The following is a 21597-nucleotide window of genomic DNA, read 5'->3' on the forward strand; positions in this document are numbered from 1 at the left end:
TAAAAAGTTCTAAAAGTAATGCCATTGTCTCTTTGGTCATCAGAAACGGTTACAAAATATCAAAATGAAAACCGTTAAAAATTTAAAAAATGTAAAACCCATCAAAATCAATGCAGCAAAATGTGCGCACGATAAAAAGGAAGTAGGATCTATCAATAAAATGTGCCTATCACCAAAATTAAAGAATTTTCGAAATACCCTGGTAGATTTTTTGAAAAATACTGGAATGATTGGCTGTGCTAATTACGTGGCTCCAGGCAGGCATCCTGTCGAAAGGTATAAGTAATAAATGATTTTTCGTATTATTAGGTAATCCAAGTAAGAAGTAATTTGTTGTGTCACTTAGATACATATGGGCATTAATACATGTAATCGCTATTATGAGCACGATTTATGTTATCATTGACACTACCGTTGACTTTGCTGATACTTCTCCAGTGACATCAGTAGAATCCTATAATTATCCTGTCCAAGATGTTGAATTTCCCGGTATTAGTGTTTGCGCGATTAACAAAATCAGTTATGCGGCTGCTTGGGATTTTGCCACGGAATTGTAAGTATCCATTATTTAATTAATTGTTTGTTTTTTCTATTAATTATTTCATTTAAGAATATAACGTACTTTAGAGAACAAATACCTTCCACGCGAGCAATGAATTTAACTCGCAATGATATAATGAAGATGTTACCCGTTCTTGGACGTCTTTATCAATTCGATATAGAACCTCAGGAAGAAAAAATTTCTCGTAAATTGCATCACCTTCTACAAGCAGCGTACAAAATATATGATGTTAATTTAATAATGTCAAAGGTACCTGTTTTTTGCTTTATCGATCAATCAATTGTACAATATATGTATGTATGTTTCATTGGTTTTTTTAAGCTCGCGCCCAAATGTCGTAATATAATGACACATTGCTTTTGGTCTGGCAAGGAACAATTTTACGAGGACATTATATTCCTTAGAAAGACGCAGGATGGTTATTGTTGTACCTTCAACTATGTAAGAGTCACTGACTATTTTGGCAAGTGAGTTAGTCTCTTTTTCTATATCCGGTTATTAGGATCAAACGTACCACCTGAACATAGTTTTGCTATAAGAATCGAATGGGTGCGTTAAATTTAGATTGATCCGTTTGGACTGAATAAACCGGTGAACCTGATTGATATATCTTTGATTAGTTCAATGTTAATTGTACTGTATTGTTTCTAGGACAAAGAACCAACACCAATTTGACAGTTCAGCTGTGCATCCGCAAGTTATCGGTTCTTCGTTTGGTCTGACAATTTTGTTAAATCCAGAACTTGATGATTATTATTATCAAACTTCATTCATGAAAGGATTTAAGGTTTGTCATATGTTTCAATTTCAATTAATGGAATAGTTGTTTCAATGGAATATTTAATGATAAATATTGGGGTAAGTTCAAAGATTTCTAGATGTCGCTGATTGGCGTTGTTTCTTAACAAATTCTAAATATATTTTATGATATTTTTTAAATATTTTTTATATTAAATTTTATATTATTTTATGTTTATAAGTAGGTGTTCCTTCTTGCAATTTCATTTATTTGGTATTTATGAGAAGATCTGCTGAAATTATGGAGTCGGATATGATGTAAAGTATTATTTATTAATAAGCAGCAAAGAATTCACATGCCTGTAGGGCTACCAGAACGCGAAGACAAGATTATTTATTATATAAAGGTATCGTCATGAGGACTGAAACAAAACACATAAGACACATACTGAAACCAGTATGTAGTGATTAATTTGATTTCCAACAAGATGTTTCGGCAGCTAGACTCTGCAGCCCATTTATTTTGGAAAACCGTGAAAAATGTTAAATTTCTAAAAATTCAAATTTCAAGTTTTGATCTTGACCTATTGTCGAGACTATTCAAAAATTATAACTAGTCTTTGTATATACGTTCGAGAAATGTTGAAACTAGGTCAGCATAAGGTGGTCATTTTCTTAATTCCAAAAGTAGGTCAACGTAAAAATTTAATTGGAAAAAATTACGGAAGTACATCAAGGTCGAATAAATTTTCAAATATACAATATCAGCTTCTTGAACGAACCCTTTTGCTTCTAAATTGAGATTCTTTTCAAAATTTCTAAAAATTAACAACTTCGACCGTTCTGGAGTTACAGCTACTCAAATTGCTACTATTGAAAAATTGCACTACGGAGTCCTTTGCTCACCCAATAACTAAAACCATATTAATTATTAAGTAGCTTCTAATGAAGAATTCTTTTAAAAAACGTCACAATCTTGCAATTCTGGATGATAAGAATTCTCTTAATAAGATCACAAACTCATTTCCTTCTTTGTTTCCTAACAAAACTCTGTTAATCATTTCACAGTTTCCAATAAAAAGTTTCTAGGAAACCGTTATCATTTTATTATTCCAGATCATAAAAATTCATTTAGTAGGGTCACCAATAAGTCTATTTTTATTCATGCCTTGTTTCTCCCACCCTTATTTAGGATCACCAAATACGATTATTTTATTATGCATTCATAAATTTTGATAATAAATGCAAAATTTATGTTTTTAAGATTTTGGTATCTAAACCTAAAGACTATCCTGATCGTCCGAGCGGAAGTCTCACCGAAATCATCATATCACCACGCACTGAAGTCTGGCTGAATTTAGAAGCGACTACACTTTACGCTGTGAAGGTACGCCAATATATAACTTTCACTCAAATAATTCCACGACTACGAATATTCCTCAGAATTAACAAACTTAACTCTATCTTCTTGTAGTCCATACGGAATTACAAACCGCAAAAACGAAAGTGCCTTTTCGAGAATGAAGAAGTCTCAGAATTTGGTGGATATTATTCCTACAGCGACTGCTTCATATACTGCCGTGTAAAAGAGATGGCTGAACTGTGTGAATGCATAGCATTTTTTTATCCCATACCAATTTCATTAGCTTCAACCAAAATATGCAATCTCGAGAATTTAGAGTGTCTCCAGAAACACCGAAGTAATTAATCTATTTTTAATTATTTTAAAGACAATACAGATGTGTACAAAAATGTCAGTGGTCTTAAACTATGAGACCGATATTTTATATATGATAGTTAATAGAAATATGAAACCTGAATTTCTCTACCGATGGGCATTCGTGCTCTTGGAAAAACCACCAATCTTAGTCGCTTATGTTAAAATCACGATGAAAAATTAATTTGCAGTTTTTAAAAATTTTTTTGTAAATATTGCGTGGGGTTACTAAGTATCAGAAATAACGATGGGGGTTTTTTAAAATTACATACACTTATTTAAATAATCCTTTTGTCTCAAAATGATATTCGAAAGTGGTTTAATCTGTTAATATCTTTTCATGTTCATTCAAAAGAAAAATGGTGGAACGTGGTTCCTCTTCGCATGAGCTATAATATATCCAAGATTTTTAACGAAACTGAAAATGGCTTAAATGAAAATTATTTAAAATGTGATTGTCTCCCGTCGTGTGAAGACTTGACTTATCATGTTAAAAGTACACAAGCGCCATTGCATTCATCCTCGATACGAATGGGCAGGTATAGTATGTAATGGTATAAAATTATGTATGTATATAGAAGAGATCGTACATATTGTACGCAGATACGAATTTCGAGAGTGGAGAACTAAAAATTTGAGGGTACTAACTAAAGGGGAACTAAAAATTTGAGAGGTAGTAGAGTCCCGACTAATTAAATAATGAGACGTCTCACTGTATATAGTAATGTCCCCATAGAAGAGGCTTGGTGCTATTTAAATTGCGATATGGCTACTTTTGAAAATACTCATCATCTTTTTATTTGAGTGCCGTACCTATTGGTTTTAAAAACTACTCAAAATCGCACCTTTGGGATGCTATATCTCGAAAACGGCTAGGAATTTGCCTTTTTCCTTAAAATTTTCACAAATTTCTTAAAGCAGAATTTGAAACTACAATTTAAAATACATTTTCCTCTTATTTTCAATTAACGCTTCAACAACGAATAACACCGAGTACACTTTTCAGAAATATAAATATTTCCATCAAAGATCACATGATACTTCATATATTTTTCAACAAGCCAGGTTTGACTAGATTACGGCAAGATGTTCTTGTCTACTGGTATGAGTTAATGAGTACGTATGAAAAAATAAAACAATTATTGAAACTTTGTTTCATTATATAATTAACTTCTATTTATTTCAGGTAATTACGGAGGAATATGTGGTTTCTTTTTGGGAGTCAGTTTAATAAGTGTGATTGAATTCTTATACTTCTTTTCTGTAAGGCTTTTTGATTCGAAATGGAAAAATGCAAAGAAACAGGAAATAATAACGAATCAACAATATTTCCATTGGAACGAAATTCATATGTCACACAGTGGAAATAAGTGGTAAATAATCTGGAACGAAGAGAAAAATCTCAACATTCTAAATAAAATTTCATTTTACAAAATTTACTTCTTTATTATATAATCGTTACATAAACTACACTTTGTTAAACTCGATTATAGAAACTCGAATAATATAAATAAGAAAAACGTTACTCCTTAGAATTATTATTAATATACCATTGTCTCTCATTCAATTGCCTTAATCACACGTAACTGAGGATATATCAAAGCCGCATTGAAAATCAGTCATTCTTAAAAAGTGTCTTGTTTAACTTTACACAAAGGCAGGAAAAAACAAGAGAAAAATTGATCGATAAGAACAAATACATAATTTTGTCATTCTGCATACTCATGATTCCTTATTAGCATATTTGTGCATCGTATCATTCATAATACAGCCACGTTACGTATACCTTTGTTAGAGAGCCAAATTGTCACTAATAAATATCAATTTGTATGCCATGAACTGTGCAACGAATTTTGACAGAAATAAAAGCACGAACTCGCACCGTGTAAAATCGCATATTTCCTACTTATAAAAACCATAATAAATTTCTGGAAGCACCTCGCATATAGAACAAAATTACCACGAACGAAGTGTACGTATATTATAATGAAATTAAATAAATGTAGCAATATAAAAATGAATTAATTATATTCACGTGAATCATTACAACGAACTCATGCTCGAACATACGTCTACGAAAAGCATATAGAACGTGCACGTTATGTAGACCGATCATATGTTAGGATCTCATCGATATATACCATATGTATATAATATTATTTATATATCTATCACAGAATATGTCCTAAGAAATATAACTCAAGTTTTAATCATAAGTTAGGGACAAGTGGACGTTCATATAATTTTTTCTATATTCGTTTAGCTACTTTGCTCGCGTTTGTAATTAATATTTTTTTCTTAATTATCGAAATCACCTCATTCTCAAAACGGCGAAACGCTTGCAACGTTATACACGGCAATCTACAATTTTATCACGACGGCGAAAAATAGCCTAAATCGTCATATCGCGTCATGGAACAATCTACGTGGATTATTTAAAAAAAAAATCTCGATCAAATAGTATTGTTATTCACATAAGATGGAACTTGGGAATAAATTTAACTATTTCTATATGTATTTTGAAAATTTACATTCAAAGTTCTTTTCGTATTTTCCCTCGCTATTCTTTTTTTCACTATAATTTAAGATTAAAACAATTTTCCTTTCTCGTTGCCTCGCGTATATGTTATTAACATTTGAATTATTATTATTACATCCTCAAAATCAACTGCACGATTTCCAGCAGCTTATTCAAAAAAAAAATGACACGAAATAACAGCAACACATGGCAATTTTATATTAAGAAATGCCCTGCATATAAATGTTTTGCTCGAGGTGGCTACGTTAAAGGCAATTCCAAACCGGTAATATCGTTAATCGTACTTGCATTAGAATGAAACGCAATTTTTTTTGTACCTCTTAAAAACCAGTAGCATGTAGCATTTCTGCAATAATACCCTCCAGGAACGATGCTGAAGGTAATACATACTAGATGTTTGTATAACAAACTTCATTCATATGTTGTTGTTACTGCTGCTGTAATAGAAATGTCTAGAACGTATGACTCCTACGACACCTCCAGAGTACGCCGTCGTCTCCATTCTCGTCTTCATCTTCATCATCCTCATTAGCAAGGACGACGGCGCCCCTTGCCAAATGTTATAAGGAGGTATCAGATGGTGGCGTACTCTCACGATCACTCTCGTGGCTAAGGGAATGTTGAAGAGCAACTGGGGTCAACCAATTTTTAGGTAGGCATCGTTGAAGAAATGGAACCCACGAACTAAAATATGCTAGACGGTTAACCCACCCTGGAATTTCTTGTCCACATAATATCTGAAATAAGTAAATGAATGAATAAACATATTTAATCATTGCTTTATCATTGGGACACAGCGAATAACTATTGCCATAAATTCGCTAGACTTACATGTGTGAACTGACTGCTGAAGTGATTACAATTTTTATTCATCAGGTGATAACGATCACCACGAAAATCTTTTCCTAATTCGGCTACGATCCGACATACGTCGTCTTCCGTGAAATCAGTGTAGCCGATGTGTACAGATTGTCTAGAATTGTAACCGAACAGAGGAATATTAATTAGATATACATTTGAAGAATCTCAATGTACTCTGACGTTGTATATACGTTATATGAATTACGAGTGTAAACAAATCAATAAAGAGAACGAGAGTGTAATGTGTCCTTGCCTAAATCTAAATTGTTCCCCAAGGTCGTCAGCAACCCGGGGAGTGATTTTAAAGATGCCAGAGATGGAACGGGAATGGCCACCATACGCATATTCTACACAAACAATTATTGCCATGTAATAAATACACGACTGTATATTACGTGCAAATACTGCATACTGTATTTATAAACATTAAGAACATTAAAGCCCTATAATATATGGATAATAATTATGATAATAATATGACAGCACTGTCATATATTGAAAATGTCAAAACAAATGTCAGTGCTTTATATCATTACCTGACCCATAGATTTCAACTCCAGAATGAAAAACCCCAAGACCAATTGGACCAGTATAGTCGTTTATCCGATACTATAAAAAAAATAAAGAAACAAGAATTCTTGTAGTTCATTTTTTAACTCCATTTGTATTAACTCCTTAGCAAAATCTGTTAGCTCGAGGGTGGACATTTTAAATATTACAATATTTAAAAAAGAGAATGGATTGTTAACTTTTGCAATAGGCTCACCATGTCGTAGACATTCAAGATGATTGGCTCACGAGCCATCTTGGGAATTAGCTCCTCGCTATCCTGTGGATAGCCCAGGCAGCTAGGAAATGATAGGTTACAGCCAAGACCTGACGAAAACATCATAAAGATACTTGGTACCTGACCACAAGCCGTCAGCACTACCTACAGATCCAGCGCACCTAATAAGCAAATATACAGGGTCTATGTGGTAACAAATAATACATGATTTAGTAATATGAGGATATTGGATTGCTTAATTAATTTTATATAGTAACTTAAATACTCTTTATCTATCATACATATAGATATTTCAACACTCTATCAAAGTATTATAATGACTATTTATTTTTTGTACTACGTATTAATTTTAAGTTCAGCATGCAATAACTATGTATGTTGAGCTTTTGTTAATTCTTTTGATTGAATGGTAAGCACATGCTTCATGGATCAGTAAAATTTTTAATATTATTAATATTCCCAAAGTAGATTCTAAACTCTAACTTTAAATAGGGGGTACTAATCAATGTGTTTTTAATATAAATTTACCTTCAGAGCTAGTTCTTCAGCAGAACATCATATTCATTAAGCAGGTCAACAGCATTTCTGAGAATTCAGCAGAACTATAGAAGGAGCAGTGCAAGTGGTCTTACAGAAAGTTTTAAGCTTGAACCAGACGATGCCAATAAAGCAAGAAACCGGAAAGCGATGTTCAATCGAAATCTGGATCTGCAATAATCTAAATTCTTTGCGTTTGATTTTTAACAGTAGTATTTTGGCAAATGTATATATATATATATACACACACATATATATATATATATACACTTCTACATATACGCATCTATATTCCTCTACATATATGTATACACGCATATTATTACTTTTGAGGTTATGTTATGTTATGTTTTGTAGTTCGTACAAAAGATCATAAGTAAATTCTTAAAGTGCTGAAATTATAATTTTTAGTATTATTGTACGTTGTTCACCTTATTGAAAACAATGAAGGGTACCACTGTCACGATAAAATTCGATATAGGTTGATTGAGTTGCGGAATAAAATTGCTATGTGACTTCTGATTTTTTCATAGTGAGAAGACATTTATCGTTCAAAGTTAGTCGGGAGTTATATGACGTTGAATATGGCAATTAATTTTTCAGTCAGAACCGAATACTTTTTTCTCCCTTTCAGAGTACATTTCCTCTATACGTTACGTTCAGTTATTTTAGAAGTGTCACTTCAACGATTTCTGTCATCGAATATACTAGATTACTAGAAGAGGACTGAAATCTCGATATTTATTCCAATGTTCAGGTACCGGACTGGACCAGACTCTGGGTGGTTTCCAATTATAATGGGTGTCTTTCGATATAGAGCTCAAGGAGGAAATACGCTTGATTGGTCATTTGAACTTCAATCTTGCAATAGTGTAAGATCTGACCAATCAAGAGTATTTATTTATTATGTGATCCGTACACCATAAAGGTAGTATTTCATGCATGCGACCGCGACACTGTCGCGCGACGAAATCACGCTGACATGAAGAATTCCTTCGCGTCTATGAAATATGGTGACGCTCTGCGAGTTGTCGCATCAGTCGCATGATAATCATAATTATATTGGTCATTTCCATTAGCTTGCTAGGATTGAAAATTGATATGAGAAATCTAATAAAAATCTACTAACTTCATCCACGTGCATCTTCTGCGGTTTGCAGGCTTCGTCGCATATGGTCGCAACCAGATAAAATTCTGTCGCACTAAAGTTCATCTCGGCTCTACTTTTGTGCGATAGAAAGTCTGCTGACAAAAGTCAATCGATATCATTGACTGAAATTTAACCAAATTAATAACCACAACTGTGGTTCAATTACGGAATATACCCATAGGCCCTTACTCATATTTCTCTTATAATCGCTATTAAGCATCTATACTACTAATTAGTTAAAAGCGTGCTATTAGGGGTGTGTTCCGTAACACACTGTAAGCACTTACAGCATGGCGCTGATAAAGTATGCTGTGAAAGTATTCCGAAATGTTGTGACGTAGTATGAAGCACTGGTAGCACAGTAAAACGGAATGGTATAGTAAGTACATGAATCATGGTAGAAAAATTACAGTTACGAGGTGTCGGTCATTAAATGGCTTGGCATACTATTATATATTTTAAAAAATAATAGCAGAAGATAATTTTATATTCAATATTTGTCTGTGCGTCGATTAACGCTATTTCTACCATGGATGCCGCCATTTTATAAGTATGAATCTGCTTCACCCCTGGGGCCGTAGTAACCGCAGCATGGAACTTAACCTCGTACGAGGCACAAAAAATTCAAATAATAATTTTGCGCTACTAAAACTAGTATGCTGCAACGAATTTCGGAACACATTTTACAGTACTGCCAGTGCTTACAGTGTGTTACGGAACACACCCTAGGAAAGTTGAGGTGACAACGTTGCGCAGATGTGCATGCGCATTGCATGCCGCCCCTTGCGAACGCCTCAATTGAAAATGACGCTAATGGGTGCTTTCCGTTTACATGACTTTTGTGTCGACTTCTATCAACTCATGTCGACTCATGTCGACTCTCGAAAACGAATAAATGGAACACAGATACTCTCGTAAACTCACCACTCTAGCAGAGTCTTCCCGAGTCGACTTGTGTTGCCGACACACGGCGACACAAATCAAATGGAAAGCACTTTTGGCGACACAAGTCGACTTGTGTCAACTTGTGCCAGTAAATGGAAAGCACCCAATATTGCCGCAATACGAAAATGTAGTTCTGTGCGAAGTAGTACCTGATTTGTTAAATATGGATCTCGTTTGAATTGTAGACCAATAAGATTCGTATTTAGAATGAATTTCCTTGTTTTATACGTAAGCGTAGTTGAACGGTATTACCTAGCTGATCAATGAGCTGTATCAATCGTGTAAGTACAGATATCTTAGTGAAATGTGAAGTAATTGATTATGTTATCGATGATAAATATTGATGGATGATTATGAAATGCAAAAATGCTTTAAATGTTAGCTGAAAGATTAAAAAGGAGAGAAAACTTCGGCGAAGAAGAGAAACAACGGATTCTTTGAATTCGTTAGGAAACGTGAACCTATTTTGGTTTGGTAACCTCTTTTCACTTAATATCTCAGAGCGATGAGGAGTTGGAGCGCTGGTGAGCTGTTACGTAAACGGCCCGACGGTGACTCTAAAATCTCTTGCACCAATCCAACGATAAAATTTATGCAGTCTTTGGATAAGCGGCATCGGTTATGAAATTCACGATCATTGTACACTTCCAATGGATCAATTCGATAACGAAAAACTCTGGGATTATCTTGTCGCAGCGCGTTCACTCGACGCACACCAACGGCGTGATTGACATCCTTGACGGATTTCATTTTGATTGATTTTGACAGTCGGTAATTAGTGGTATAATAGTGCCCTTGGTCGCTATTATAGAACTAGCGCTCTCTACTAGTTTAAAAGTAACTTAAGGGGGTATTCTGGTCTAGAATTTTGAAAAAATTCATTTTTTGCATATTCTTAATGTTTAGATCTTTAAGAATATATCCTCGAGAGAAAATTTTAAATTTCCAATAATTTACGGAGTTATAGCTATTTTAGTGACGCTACTAAACTGGACAATAGTCAAATTGAGCGCTCAGAGCAACGAGCTTTTGATGCTTCTAAGGAAGCTAGAACTGCTCGTATATCAGAACGAGCTTCCGAAAATATATGTTTTGAAGTCAAAGAAGGCACACTCTATGAACCAGGAATCGCCGATTAACAAAATGTAAGTATAACGTACCATTCTATGACTTAAGGCCAATTTCTTCACCTTCGGATAAAATTTATCCTGCGGATAAATTTCTAAAACTTGAAAATGATTAGTTAGCTGGGGATTTATCCTGAGGATAAATTTTATCCGAAGATGAAAAAATTGGCCATTAGACTGTCGCGGCTGCCTGAAACTTTTGCTAAAAACTTCAAACGTGTTTTCCTCAAAACTACTTTTTTCAACATGGTTGACATGATATCACAAGTTCTATTTAACGAATTTACTTCAAGTTTTGTATCAACATTCAATATATAACCTCCTATCGCCTCTACCAATTTTGTATAAAAATTATTTTTTTTAGTATTTTAAAAAACTCGACTCGACCGAGTCTTGCGCAATGTCGTGGTAACGCCAAACAAGCCCTTAATATGTCGTCCCTTCCGGGTGGTGACCGGACTCTTACTAGAGGGACTCTATGGCGTGCACGTTAACGTTGTCAGAAGACGGAAGAGATAGGAGTTGGTCATCTCTCTTACGACAGCCGACTACGACTTCCGTCGAACGACTTCATTGTGGAACGCACGTTCCATCTTCCGACAACGCCTTCCGTCATCCGTCTTACGGTTACGTCTCATTGTAGATAGCCCTTAAGCGTTTTTACGTACTCCGGAACGCTATCGGTGTGTTCGAAAATGAGCCGAGAGTTTCTTTGTTTATTGCATGCATATGATCAAAATGTAACTTGCTCTCAGCGTTGTCGGCTTATTTCCGAACACACCTACAGTGTTTTGGAGTACATAAAAACGCTTGCGTGAACAGACATAATTAACGCAATCGCAATCTAGAAAATATTTAATTGTGTATTGTATGGGCGTTCATACATGCTCGTGTCGAATGACACGAAAAAAGTGTCAACATTTTTGACAAACTGGTTGAATATATTTTCTACAAAAACAGAGTTTTTCATTTATATTTGTAGGACGAGTACTTGGAACACGATGAAGATATCGCGTTCGAGAGCGTCGGACTCACTAGTGCTATAAAATTTATCTAATTACTCTGAACTGTACGCCAGGAGAATCCACATTTCATCAGAAACAGGATGACAACTCCTATGTGTGAGGATGGTGGTCCACTCCGAGAGTGGGCACCGCTCTCTATACTCCTGCAACAAATTCCTGTCAAGTGTCAAAATGGAATTTTTACACAGGATATGAGTTTCACAAGTATCGACGCAGTCGCTGAATACATTGCTATTGGTACTAATCATGGTCTTGTTTACTGGTATAGCAGAGAGAAGGGAGATTTGCAAAGATTACGATGTGAGGTATGGCATGTGTAGATCATTTTTTATTGTACAATTATGTATGGCTCTGGTATTCATGATACATATTTTTTCCAATATTTACAGAATAGTAATGCACCAATTACTTGTGTACGTGTTATATCCACAGTAGACTATATGGTAGCTGTTGGCAACGACCAGGGTGTGGTATCAGTTTTTCAAATACCTAAAAATCCCCCTGATTCGTTGCCTGATAGTTTGAAACCTAAGCAAAAGAAACAAGTATGTATTTTCAGGATGACACAAAGAAATAAAATAGCTATTTATCATTTACAATAATATCAATACACTAGGTTGAAAGATACACCATAGCTGGTTTGCATAAAAGTGCAGTAACTGCAGTGGAATGGTCTAAGAATGGAATGAAGTTGTTCAGTGGAGATAAAGATGGCCTTGTAGTACTGACAGAAATTGACTTTTACATGGTAAAAATGTTTCTCATAATTTTACATCATGAAATACATTTAATTAAGCAATACAGTTTTTTTACAGCATCTTTCAAAATCTTCGGAGCTACTTAATGAAAAGTATTCTGTAGTCCAACTTAGTTACCAACAAGGCCATCTTCTTGTATCTACAGTATTTCGTACTATTTTAGTAAATCGATCACAAAATGATAAAGTATCTCAAGTTGGTCAGAAAGAACGTAAAATGTAAGTATCAGTAATACTGTCAATTAAGTATCAGGTAATTGTAATTTTACAGTGTAAAATTAATATTCAGGCTAGGAAGACTTGGAGCTACTTTTGGTCCTTGTCAGGACCACACAAGAGACCCAGTTATTTATGCCAGCCGACCAGGTTTAAGATTATGGCAGGCTGATAAATTTGGAACAGTTCTGAAGACTCTGATCTTTAAGGTAAGATATCAAACACATCACTTCCTATCAGATCCAAATTAAAACTGGTACTAAAAGTAGTTATTGAAAGGACGCAGTGCGGTCGACTCATACTGAAGTAGAATTATTAAATCCGGCATCAGAAACAGCTAAGCTCAATCGTAGTGAACCAACATTTGGCGTAGTATTACCTTTCTGCGATGATCTTCTTGTAACCTACAACGATGAGATGATTTATGTCGTAAATCCGGCTACCATAGCCATTACATCTGCCGTTACGGATTTACGTCGGATAACAAACGTCGCCTGCACCAAAGACGAAATTTTTATTCTTGAAGGCGACCGAAATATCATACGCCTCGCCTATTACCCGGAAACGAATAACCTTTCATCTAGTAAGTCCTTGGTTTATTACGTACTGAAATTTCACCGTTAAAAAGTCAGTTATTGTTAAGCACTAATTAATTCCATTTGTCATTCTCAAATTGTTTTAGGCATCAATATGGAATCTTTGATAGATCCCTTAGCATCTATAGCGGAAATCAGTAGACCAGTAACAGCTGGTATTTTAGAATTAACTTCCAAATTAAAAGAAAGCTCAATCGTGCCGGCCATTCCATTTCGCAAAATAAATCCAACTAATTTTATCCAATCCATGAGGTAAGTGGAAATTTACCATAATTATATGTATTATTAATATAAAAATGAATTTACATAAATTTTATTGAAAATTTCAGTATGCTATCAACAGTTAATGTAGGCACTGATACCACTACAGTAATAAATGCTGAAGAAGCTACAGAGATGCCACCTATAGTACCCTTAAATTTAAACACACCTTTGATAACGGATGTCGACTTAATACCTGAACACAGTATTCCCAACAAGCATGACGTCCAAAAGGAAGAAGAGTGTCGCAATGACCGTCGTTTCATATTCCACGAGATAGGTCGACAGGAATTCGAGGACATAGTATTCACTCCAGAACGTAAAAGTAAAAGATCAGGATACCGTCTGTTAAATGGCAATGATAATCCATCGTCTCAATCAGACAGTGATGACTGTACAGTAAATCTTAACAAAAATATTATTGGCAACAACAACAAATCAATGAGAACAACTCACTCCTCATTGTTAACACTCAGTATTGATGATGACTTCATATTCAGAACGGAACGACCTAATTTAGAGACTATTCAGAGAGACGTGGAGACCAAGGAAAAGCTTTTGGCGAGCGTTTTGAACTTTGACCTCTCTGAGTACATGACAGGCGATCGTATATACTCAACAGATTCCAGCACGCCAAACTCAATAGACACGATAACCTATGTCAATTGCAATGCGCACACAAATGGCATGACTACTATTATTAACAGAAGTCTCGTGGAACCAGAACAGGTTCTGGAAGTGAAGAACGAGGATGAAGAGGAAACTAGGAGCGAGAATACTGAGACAGAGTCCGTTGACGAGGAGGATGAAAGTTATAGGACTGAATTAAAGAAACTCGTTGAACTTGGTGAATGCAGCAAGAAATTATTACAAAGTAAACTGGCCGAACCGAGAATACCGGATGCGTGTATTGGCCAATCAAATATTGAGAGCAACACTCTGAGGAAGGCATTACCGACTGAATTTGCTCCTGAACTGTGTGGTGTTGATCATCATCAGGAATTAGAGATTCGTTTCAATGGTAGGTATAGCTAACATACTTGAATAAAATGCAAAGTAAAGAATGGAATGAAAAATGAAGAAATCATACGCGAAGCCTTCTGATAGTTAAAATGGCGGTCGAATTCGAATTTCGGCGACAGAGTATTTTTGTACTAACCGACACTAACCTTTGAAATATAAGACGGTCTATTCTGTTATTTTCTTACCATTAATTTTTTTTTACTAACAGAGATACATGACTATTTCAGTTTTCTTATACCTTCTGTTTTTCAAAAGCATTGTCATTTCAGCAAATAACGATAGAAAGCTATTCGAGGTTTAAGTGATTAGATGTTGTCATTTCATTTAATTTGTTGTTTCCCTTTACGTTTTTAACCCCATAATATTGATCGCTCACAGTGAGATACTTTTCGTATTTTCAGTTCTTTCGAAGGAATTCGTGACGTCCGCTATTATCGAGGATGCAGATTGGGTTCTACTATAGTTCTCATTTATCTGAATATTAATTCTAAATACTAATTATAGAACAAAGAAAGAGTTAAACGAAGGATTTTTCTTTCCGAAATTAAGTGAAATGGTCCCGTGACGCAGGAAATGACTTATTTGGTGTGAAATGCAATTTCATATTATGAGGGAATAAGTCGCGTGATATAGACAGTATCAATTTTTATTTGTTAACCGTGTCGTGTAACATTATATAATACTACGAGACTAAATCATTCGTACTTTTATTTACTGAAAAAAACTTGAAGTTATCAGTGTATTCGATTATTATGCAAATCGTTTGCGACAACTTTGTATTTATTCTAGTCATTTACATAAAAAAATATAGCAAGAGCAACAGCAACGGCAGTCGTCAAAAACGATAAGAAAAAATATATATCCTGGAATTACTCTACTAAATAACGAATAATTAGTTTCCTTGAATTAAAGTTATATTTGACCTCTTTTAACATGAAGAATGAATTGTACTGTCATGCTAAAATAAAATAACGTTCCGACGCAATTTTATAATCAAAATTTAATTAATTTTTAAACATTAGTTTGTTGCTTTATTTAATTACTAAGCGAATGTCATAGATGTCGCTAGGGTCTTTTTGTCACGTAAGTCATGCATCTGTATGTATGATGTATGCACATACATCATACACATACGTAGGTATAATCACTGAAATATAGGAATAGTGGAAACCGTACGCTGGTAGCTGCGAGCGCGCTACTATCTCACTCACATTCTATATCAGGCTGTCTTTCGAATCGAATTGCAGACGAGGTATACAGGCCCATAAAAAAACGTTGCGCTGCCGATATTTTAGTACCGATAAAACATTTTAATAAGTCACTTGCACGTCGTAGAATTTTTAATGAAATAAAATTTCATTTGTGCATAATATTTTCGGACGGACAATGTCTAGGCAGTGTTCCCTAATCCTTCCCTGAAGCAATATTTTTTCTCATTATCATCTTTTCAAGAGATTATACAGCGTGTGATAGAGATAACATACTACATTGGCCTGCTTCTACACTATCTCTACCTACGTGGGATATAGCTCACTCTTTACCCTACTATTCCAAGTCAGTACCACAGTTTGAGCGCGGCAATCCGTGCGTGTATGCGTATAACACTAATTCAAAGAGAAAATAGGAGAAAAGTCAAAAAGGAGGGGGATAACTTACAGGAGGTTGATTTGTAAATTATGAGACATTGTAACTTTTGGAAGGTTCGACTGTGCTTGTATTTCAAAGCGTATAATTTATTATAATGACGACTCAGTGAATAGCATCACGGATTTCGACTGGAAGGATCGTGGTTTTATGCATCCTGCTTGTGGAGACATTAATCTACTCGGATTCGAATTTGAACTCTGTAAGTCCTCAAACTTGTCTAAATAAGGTTCGTGTCGCAAGGTAAATTGCTAACTTATGTGAACTTCCTAATTCTCTGAATCAATGGGACTAGTTATCGGTACGTGTCCCATTTGGGATAAACCCAAAAAGAATAGAAAGGAAAGATAATTTATTATAGTCTGAATTTGTTTTGCGACATGCAACTGTTATTAATTAAAGCATCTCAAGTTAATATAAAAATTGAAATATGCGAATCGCACTGACATATGATAATTACTTGTGGATTAATATAAGTGAAACATGATTTTTGTCGCATAACAAATCTGACCTCTAATCATACAGTCCACACAATATAACAGTTATAATAGCTTTAAAATGTATTTGAAGAATTAAAAAGCTCATTTAATAAATGATTCAGTGCTTTCTACGTTTATCACGATCGTCTCTTCGAGTTTCGCGATCTTCCTTGCGTTTCGTCGTAGCATTGGAACTGCTTGCACGTTTCGCCTGCTTCAAGAACTGATCCAAACCGAAAGGATCTTCCTCATCTTTTTCAAATTGTACAGGACCGGAACGTGTGGCCGATCTGTCAGTACCACTGAACTCCTTATCAGGAACGAATCTAAGACAAATACATAACCTCCATTAACTTGAAAATAGTTGTCACGATGACTCATATTGTAAATTAAATGTCGTATTTGCTGATCGTACCTGCTAGTCTTTACCAGTTTCTCCAGATCGTCTCCATAATTGTCTTTGTCGATATTTTTGCCAGGTCTATAAATATGTGAACCAATTGAACTAGAGTCCCTCCAAGGTTTGTCGTAAACATTGTACTCGTCATCGTGGCCATAACCACTGTCCATTCCCTTGCTAGTATTGAATAGACGTTGATCGAATTGAGCTTCTCCGGAACTTGAGATACTCTTTGCAGGCAGACCCAAGGCTATTTGTTCACTGATATCACGCTCCCGTTCTCTCTGGAGACGAGATCTTTTGTCTGGGGCTGCACGAGCCAGATTACGCTCTCGTGCACGATCCTTGTGCCGTTCTTGTCTAAGCTGATCACGCTCGCGTGTCTCTTCAGCTTTGTCTAGAACACACAGAACAGAAATTATCAAATTGATTTATTTTAGGTTAGGGTTGTGTTCATTATTAGCATCCAAATTTACCTAGAGCAGCAGCCGATTTAAGCCCTGCACGTTCCTCTCTAGCTTTTTGGGCCAATTGACGAAGATGATCTTCCTTCTTTTCCTTTTCCTTTTGTGCCAATTTTTTTTCGAGCTGCGCTCGCATTTCTACGGCTTCGCGAGCTTTTCTGTCAGCAATGTACAAGGCTTCAGCGAGCTTTGCGAAATTCTCGTTTATGTGAACTTGCTGCAAGCCACGACCATCCGCTGCCAAACGTTTATCCAAAGGAATAGTGTAACCCTAATAAGAATAAAAAAGATATAAATAATTAATAATAGAACAAAATAAGAAATATAATACATAATAATAATGGTACTAAAGTGAACAATGGAAGTGCCATACTTTAGCGTTCTTCCAGTTACTGATGCAAGGAGGAATTTTCCACTCCTTCTGTTCCTTTACAGTAACTTTTCTTGTAGGTGAATGCATTACTGGAGCAGGTGGTGATGGTGGGCCGCGAGGAATTTTTTTGTTAATTCTGTAACAATATTCAATATAATACTTCAACACTTTATTGTAAATCATGTTGACACTTACTTGAATTTTGGTGGTTCTATAGGATCAACCTGAGCTTCAACCATTCTAATAACCCTTTGTTTGGCACCAGAATTAAAAGACTGACCCTGCTGCGAAGGAGTATATCGAATATATTGTGCAGGTGCTTGTTTCTCAGCACATCTAACAGGCATAGCAGCAGCAATTTTAGATTCTGTGATCTTTTCTAAAGCTTTCCGTGTCTTTTCTGTTGTTTCAAGAATTTCTTCGTCACAAGGTTTCTGTAGACTCGGGTCATTTTCACTTGTGATTTCAGAAGGTAATAAGTCACTCAATTTACTGTACACAATCTGCAAGGCAGAATTTTATTAACTAATGGGAAATTATTAAAGAAATTACTAACAGTATTTACTGAATTACCTTATCTTTGGAATGACCCTGTCTGGCAATAACATCATATTTCACTTTACCTTGTGCATCCAACTGAACAGCAAGGGCATTACTAGTTGTCTCTTTACCTTTCATACCCATAGACAGTGGATATTGTGCGACATGAATCTCTGGAAATGCCCCACCATCTCCAAAGTCCTGCAAGTTAATACAATTAATAAGCATTATATAATCAATTTAATTGATACAGTATTTTACTTACTTCAGCACTGCGTGGTACCCAGCCCTTACGCTGTCCATAAGGTGGAGCTGTCACAAAAGCTTTGACCAAAGCAGATACTGGTCTTTGACGAAGTTTTTGTTCTCGTGCCTCATCCTCGCGATCCCAAACAGCTTGGCTAGGCGCAGACAGTAAACTAAAACAAACAAAATCATTGGTAGCCTACTACTTGTCAAGGCTTGACTGGGTATACTGTTCATTATGAATTGTATTCAATTCGAACTGGTTAACACAATTTTAATAATTATTTAAAACACTGTACCTTGTTAATGACATTTTGGTTGATGAAGTACGTTACGTATTATACGTACAATACAATACAGAAGAAATGATTATTTAGCTACTTTACCACATCACATACATGTCATGTCTTTAAAGAAAGAAAATGGCGCAAAGAAACCAACTACAAACGACGGTTTTTAGAAACCATATATGCTAGAAACATCATAAACTGTATATAGGCTTCGAAAATTGAAAAAAGCGCCCCTCACGACTGTGTGCGCAACTAAGCCACTATTGAAGAAAAGCTGGCTATTGGCTTTAGGAAAAATGTGACTTCTCCACAGCGAATAGGATACTTGTATTAAGCAATACTACTACCATTATTGAGAGTATTTCAATAGACGCACAGGTTGACACAATACAAATGGAGTCCGATGATTGGTTACATTGAGATGTAGGAATACTGGAGGCCGTATGGCATTGGTGAGGGCCGTATAGAGAGCATAGAGAGGGTTAGCGACGAAACAGGCTCATGTAGTAGGCTGTCTCTATCACATACTTTACAGCCTCTCAAAAAGTTTAAGCTGAGATTAAGCAGTGCGTACAAGGAGGTCTGTGCAAACATAATCTGAAATAGTTGCAGAGATATTTTATTTCGAAGACTGCAAAATATTTTTTTCGTTTTTACAAAGTTTCACGTAGCCTACATAGGAATTATATGTACTTGTATTTCAGTGCTTTCTCCATCGTACCACGGCTGGCACTGATATGTCATCGAGACAACATTTTCGCACACTTGTACCTAAGATGCGCAGTTCAATTCAAAAAGGACAATCTGCAACAGAGTGTGAGATAATAGCACGCTTACTGGGCTACCTCCGAATATAGGCGTACGCCTTCCAGTATATGTGTATTTCAATGTTCTGTGCCTTTAAAGTCTTAAACTCCATATAGTTAGCCCCTCATCACGACCGATTACGGTCTTGTATACTTAGGTCACTTAGGCGAAAAACGCGTAACCATAAGGTGGACACTACCGCAAGAAGCGTTAGAGTTGAAAGGGCGAATCACGTGGTAGCACTATGCGTGCGCAGTTATCTCTGTGAACTCGTATCTAGTTAGTATATATATCAGTGGTTCAGCGGTTAGCTTGGAATGTGACGTTATTGGACCTACGGGATCCGGACCAAAGTACGTTCGCTAGTGGCTATACTTTGTCCACTTTGTCTATTTGTATCATGGTGGAAACTAGCATGAACTAGCATACGATGCATTTACAGCCATAATAATGAATGCAATATCTTTCGGAAAAAAAGCTAGATGTAACGTACAAAATGGTGCATCCAGAAGACTGATGGAGTGTTACATTTGGGAAAGTTAATGTCGAAAATTAAATAAGAGCATCTGTTAGGGAAGTGCTCCGATTTCATTGAGAAAATCGGGTATATTTGTTAGCTATGCCATGTATCAAGTTTTTATTAGTGGATACCGTTTGGCAGAAGTGTCCCATGGGAAGCCGTATTACGTCTACACAGTGGAGGTCGTGGAATCCGCTAACAATATCAGACATTTTGTGGAAAAAAGATATAGCGAATTTAACGCTCTTCATCGCACGGTAAACAAAACATACCTTTGATCTTTTTCTGGAAGAAACACAAATCTTCTTAACTTTGACATTTTAGTTTTTTGTATACATAATTTACCAATTTCATAGTATCTGAATCGTGTTTTTAAGACATTTTATAATCATAGCTTTTCTATAGATATATTAGTTGATTAATTAATTTATATACCACTTGATTATCTATATGAAGAACGCACCTAAATATCTTAATCAGTATGTTTATCTTATACATAATGGTTTCACATTTTACAGCTGAAGAAGGAGTGTGAAACAGCAGCTGCATTTCCTCCCAAGAGGGTTAGGAATACACAACCTAAGGTATTGGAACAACGTAGAGCTGCGCTGGAACTTTACGTTCAAAAGATGCTACGTCTGTCATCCACAAAGCAACAGGTTTTAAACTTTTTAGGTATAGAAGGTCCAGCATCGTCACGTACAACATATAAAAGGTAATTCGTTCATAACATTTGTTTTCTGCAATATATTAAAGAATTCAATGTTTCAGAAATTACAAAGAACCAGCCATTAGAGATTCAAGACAAAATCGACCTGGCTCTGTAAGTCATTATCCAATTTTGACTTTCCATTGTGATCCTTATGTTCGGCCAAATCCATCTGCTGGTTTACCTGACATTATAATAGAGGGTGCACTTCTAGGTGTTTATGACTCTTAATTATCTTTTGCAAGTTTAAAAGTTTGTAATAAATCTTTAATGAAAAGTGTAAG

At 35.5% G+C, this 21597-nt stretch overlaps 5 protein-coding genes across 11 annotated transcripts; 3 read left to right on the forward strand and 2 right to left on the reverse strand.

Moving 5' to 3' along the window:
- The first annotated feature begins 7 nt into the window (after positions 1-7).
- LOC107267456 (sodium channel protein Nach) lies at positions 8-4542 on the forward strand. Its single transcript, XM_015739218.2, has 10 exons — positions 8-276; positions 347-553; positions 628-811; positions 884-1029; positions 1214-1349; positions 2565-2687; positions 2775-3000; positions 3373-3556; positions 4024-4133; positions 4204-4542. Exons 1-10 carry the CDS (start codon positions 65-67, stop codon positions 4392-4394), a joined length of 1719 nt encoding a protein of 572 aa, XP_015594704.1. The 5' UTR covers positions 8-64; the 3' UTR covers positions 4395-4542.
- Positions 4543-5028: 486 nt separating this feature from the next.
- LOC107267458 (deubiquitinase DESI2) lies at positions 5029-8528 on the reverse strand. Of its 5 annotated transcripts, none has more exons than XM_015739222.2 (7): positions 8173-8528; positions 7733-7912; positions 7184-7365; positions 6954-7026; positions 6671-6764; positions 6388-6529; positions 5029-6293 (listed from the first exon to the last, which is right to left on the reverse strand). In XM_015739222.2, exons 3-7 carry the CDS (start codon positions 7307-7309, stop codon positions 6117-6119), a joined length of 612 nt encoding a protein of 203 aa, XP_015594708.1. In that variant the 5' UTR covers positions 7310-7365; positions 7733-7912; positions 8173-8528; the 3' UTR covers positions 5029-6116. The 5 variants fall into 5 exon arrangements, with proteins under 5 accessions (XP_015594708.1, XP_024940545.1, XP_015594707.1 ...); XM_025084777.1 differs by having other exon boundaries at positions 7184-7293; positions 7733-7922; XM_015739221.2 differs by having other exon boundaries at positions 7733-7922.
- Positions 8529-11474: 2946 nt separating this feature from the next.
- LOC107267465 (WD repeat-containing protein CG11141) lies at positions 11475-15840 on the forward strand. 2 transcript variants are annotated; one of them, XM_025084770.1, is made up of 10 exons: positions 11475-11589; positions 11946-12293; positions 12378-12533; positions 12605-12736; positions 12804-12964; positions 13035-13170; positions 13241-13544; positions 13644-13809; positions 13887-14839; positions 15243-15840. In XM_025084770.1, exons 2-10 carry the CDS (start codon positions 12069-12071, stop codon positions 15302-15304), a joined length of 2295 nt encoding a protein of 764 aa, XP_024940538.1. In that variant the 5' UTR covers positions 11475-11589; positions 11946-12068; the 3' UTR covers positions 15305-15840. The 2 variants fall into 2 exon arrangements, with proteins under 2 accessions (XP_024940538.1, XP_015594722.1); XM_015739236.2 differs by lacking the exon at positions 11475-11589 and having other exon boundaries at positions 11684-12293.
- A 692-nt stretch (positions 15841-16532) lies between these two features.
- Positions 16533-19428, reverse strand: LOC107267468 (puff-specific protein Bx42). Its single transcript, XM_015739239.2, has 8 exons — positions 19287-19428; positions 19007-19160; positions 18775-18942; positions 18397-18704; positions 18202-18337; positions 17841-18099; positions 17380-17761; positions 16533-17290 (listed from the first exon to the last, which is right to left on the reverse strand). The coding sequence occupies exons 1-8, from the start codon at positions 19298-19300 to the stop codon at positions 17083-17085; spliced, it is 1629 nt and encodes a 542-aa protein (XP_015594725.1). The 5' UTR covers positions 19301-19428; the 3' UTR covers positions 16533-17082.
- On the forward strand, positions 19425-21596 carry LOC107267469 (sorting nexin-24). 2 transcript variants are annotated; one of them, XM_025084779.1, is made up of 4 exons: positions 19425-19857; positions 19982-20861; positions 21123-21319; positions 21361-21596. In XM_025084779.1, the coding sequence occupies exons 2-4, from the start codon at positions 20709-20711 to the stop codon at positions 21542-21544; spliced, it is 534 nt and encodes a 177-aa protein (XP_024940547.1). In that variant the 5' UTR covers positions 19425-19857; positions 19982-20708; the 3' UTR covers positions 21545-21596. The 2 variants fall into 2 exon arrangements, with proteins under 2 accessions (XP_024940547.1, XP_015594727.1); XM_015739241.2 differs by having other exon boundaries at positions 21376-21596.
- The last annotated feature ends 1 nt before the right edge of the window (position 21597 follows it).

The sequence above is a fragment of the Cephus cinctus genome, unplaced genomic scaffold, assembly GCF_000341935.2.
Source record: "Cephus cinctus unplaced genomic scaffold, Ccin1 Ccin1_scaffold0404, whole genome shotgun sequence".
In the NCBI taxonomy this organism is placed as follows: Eukaryota; Metazoa; Arthropoda; class Insecta; order Hymenoptera; family Cephidae; genus Cephus; species Cephus cinctus.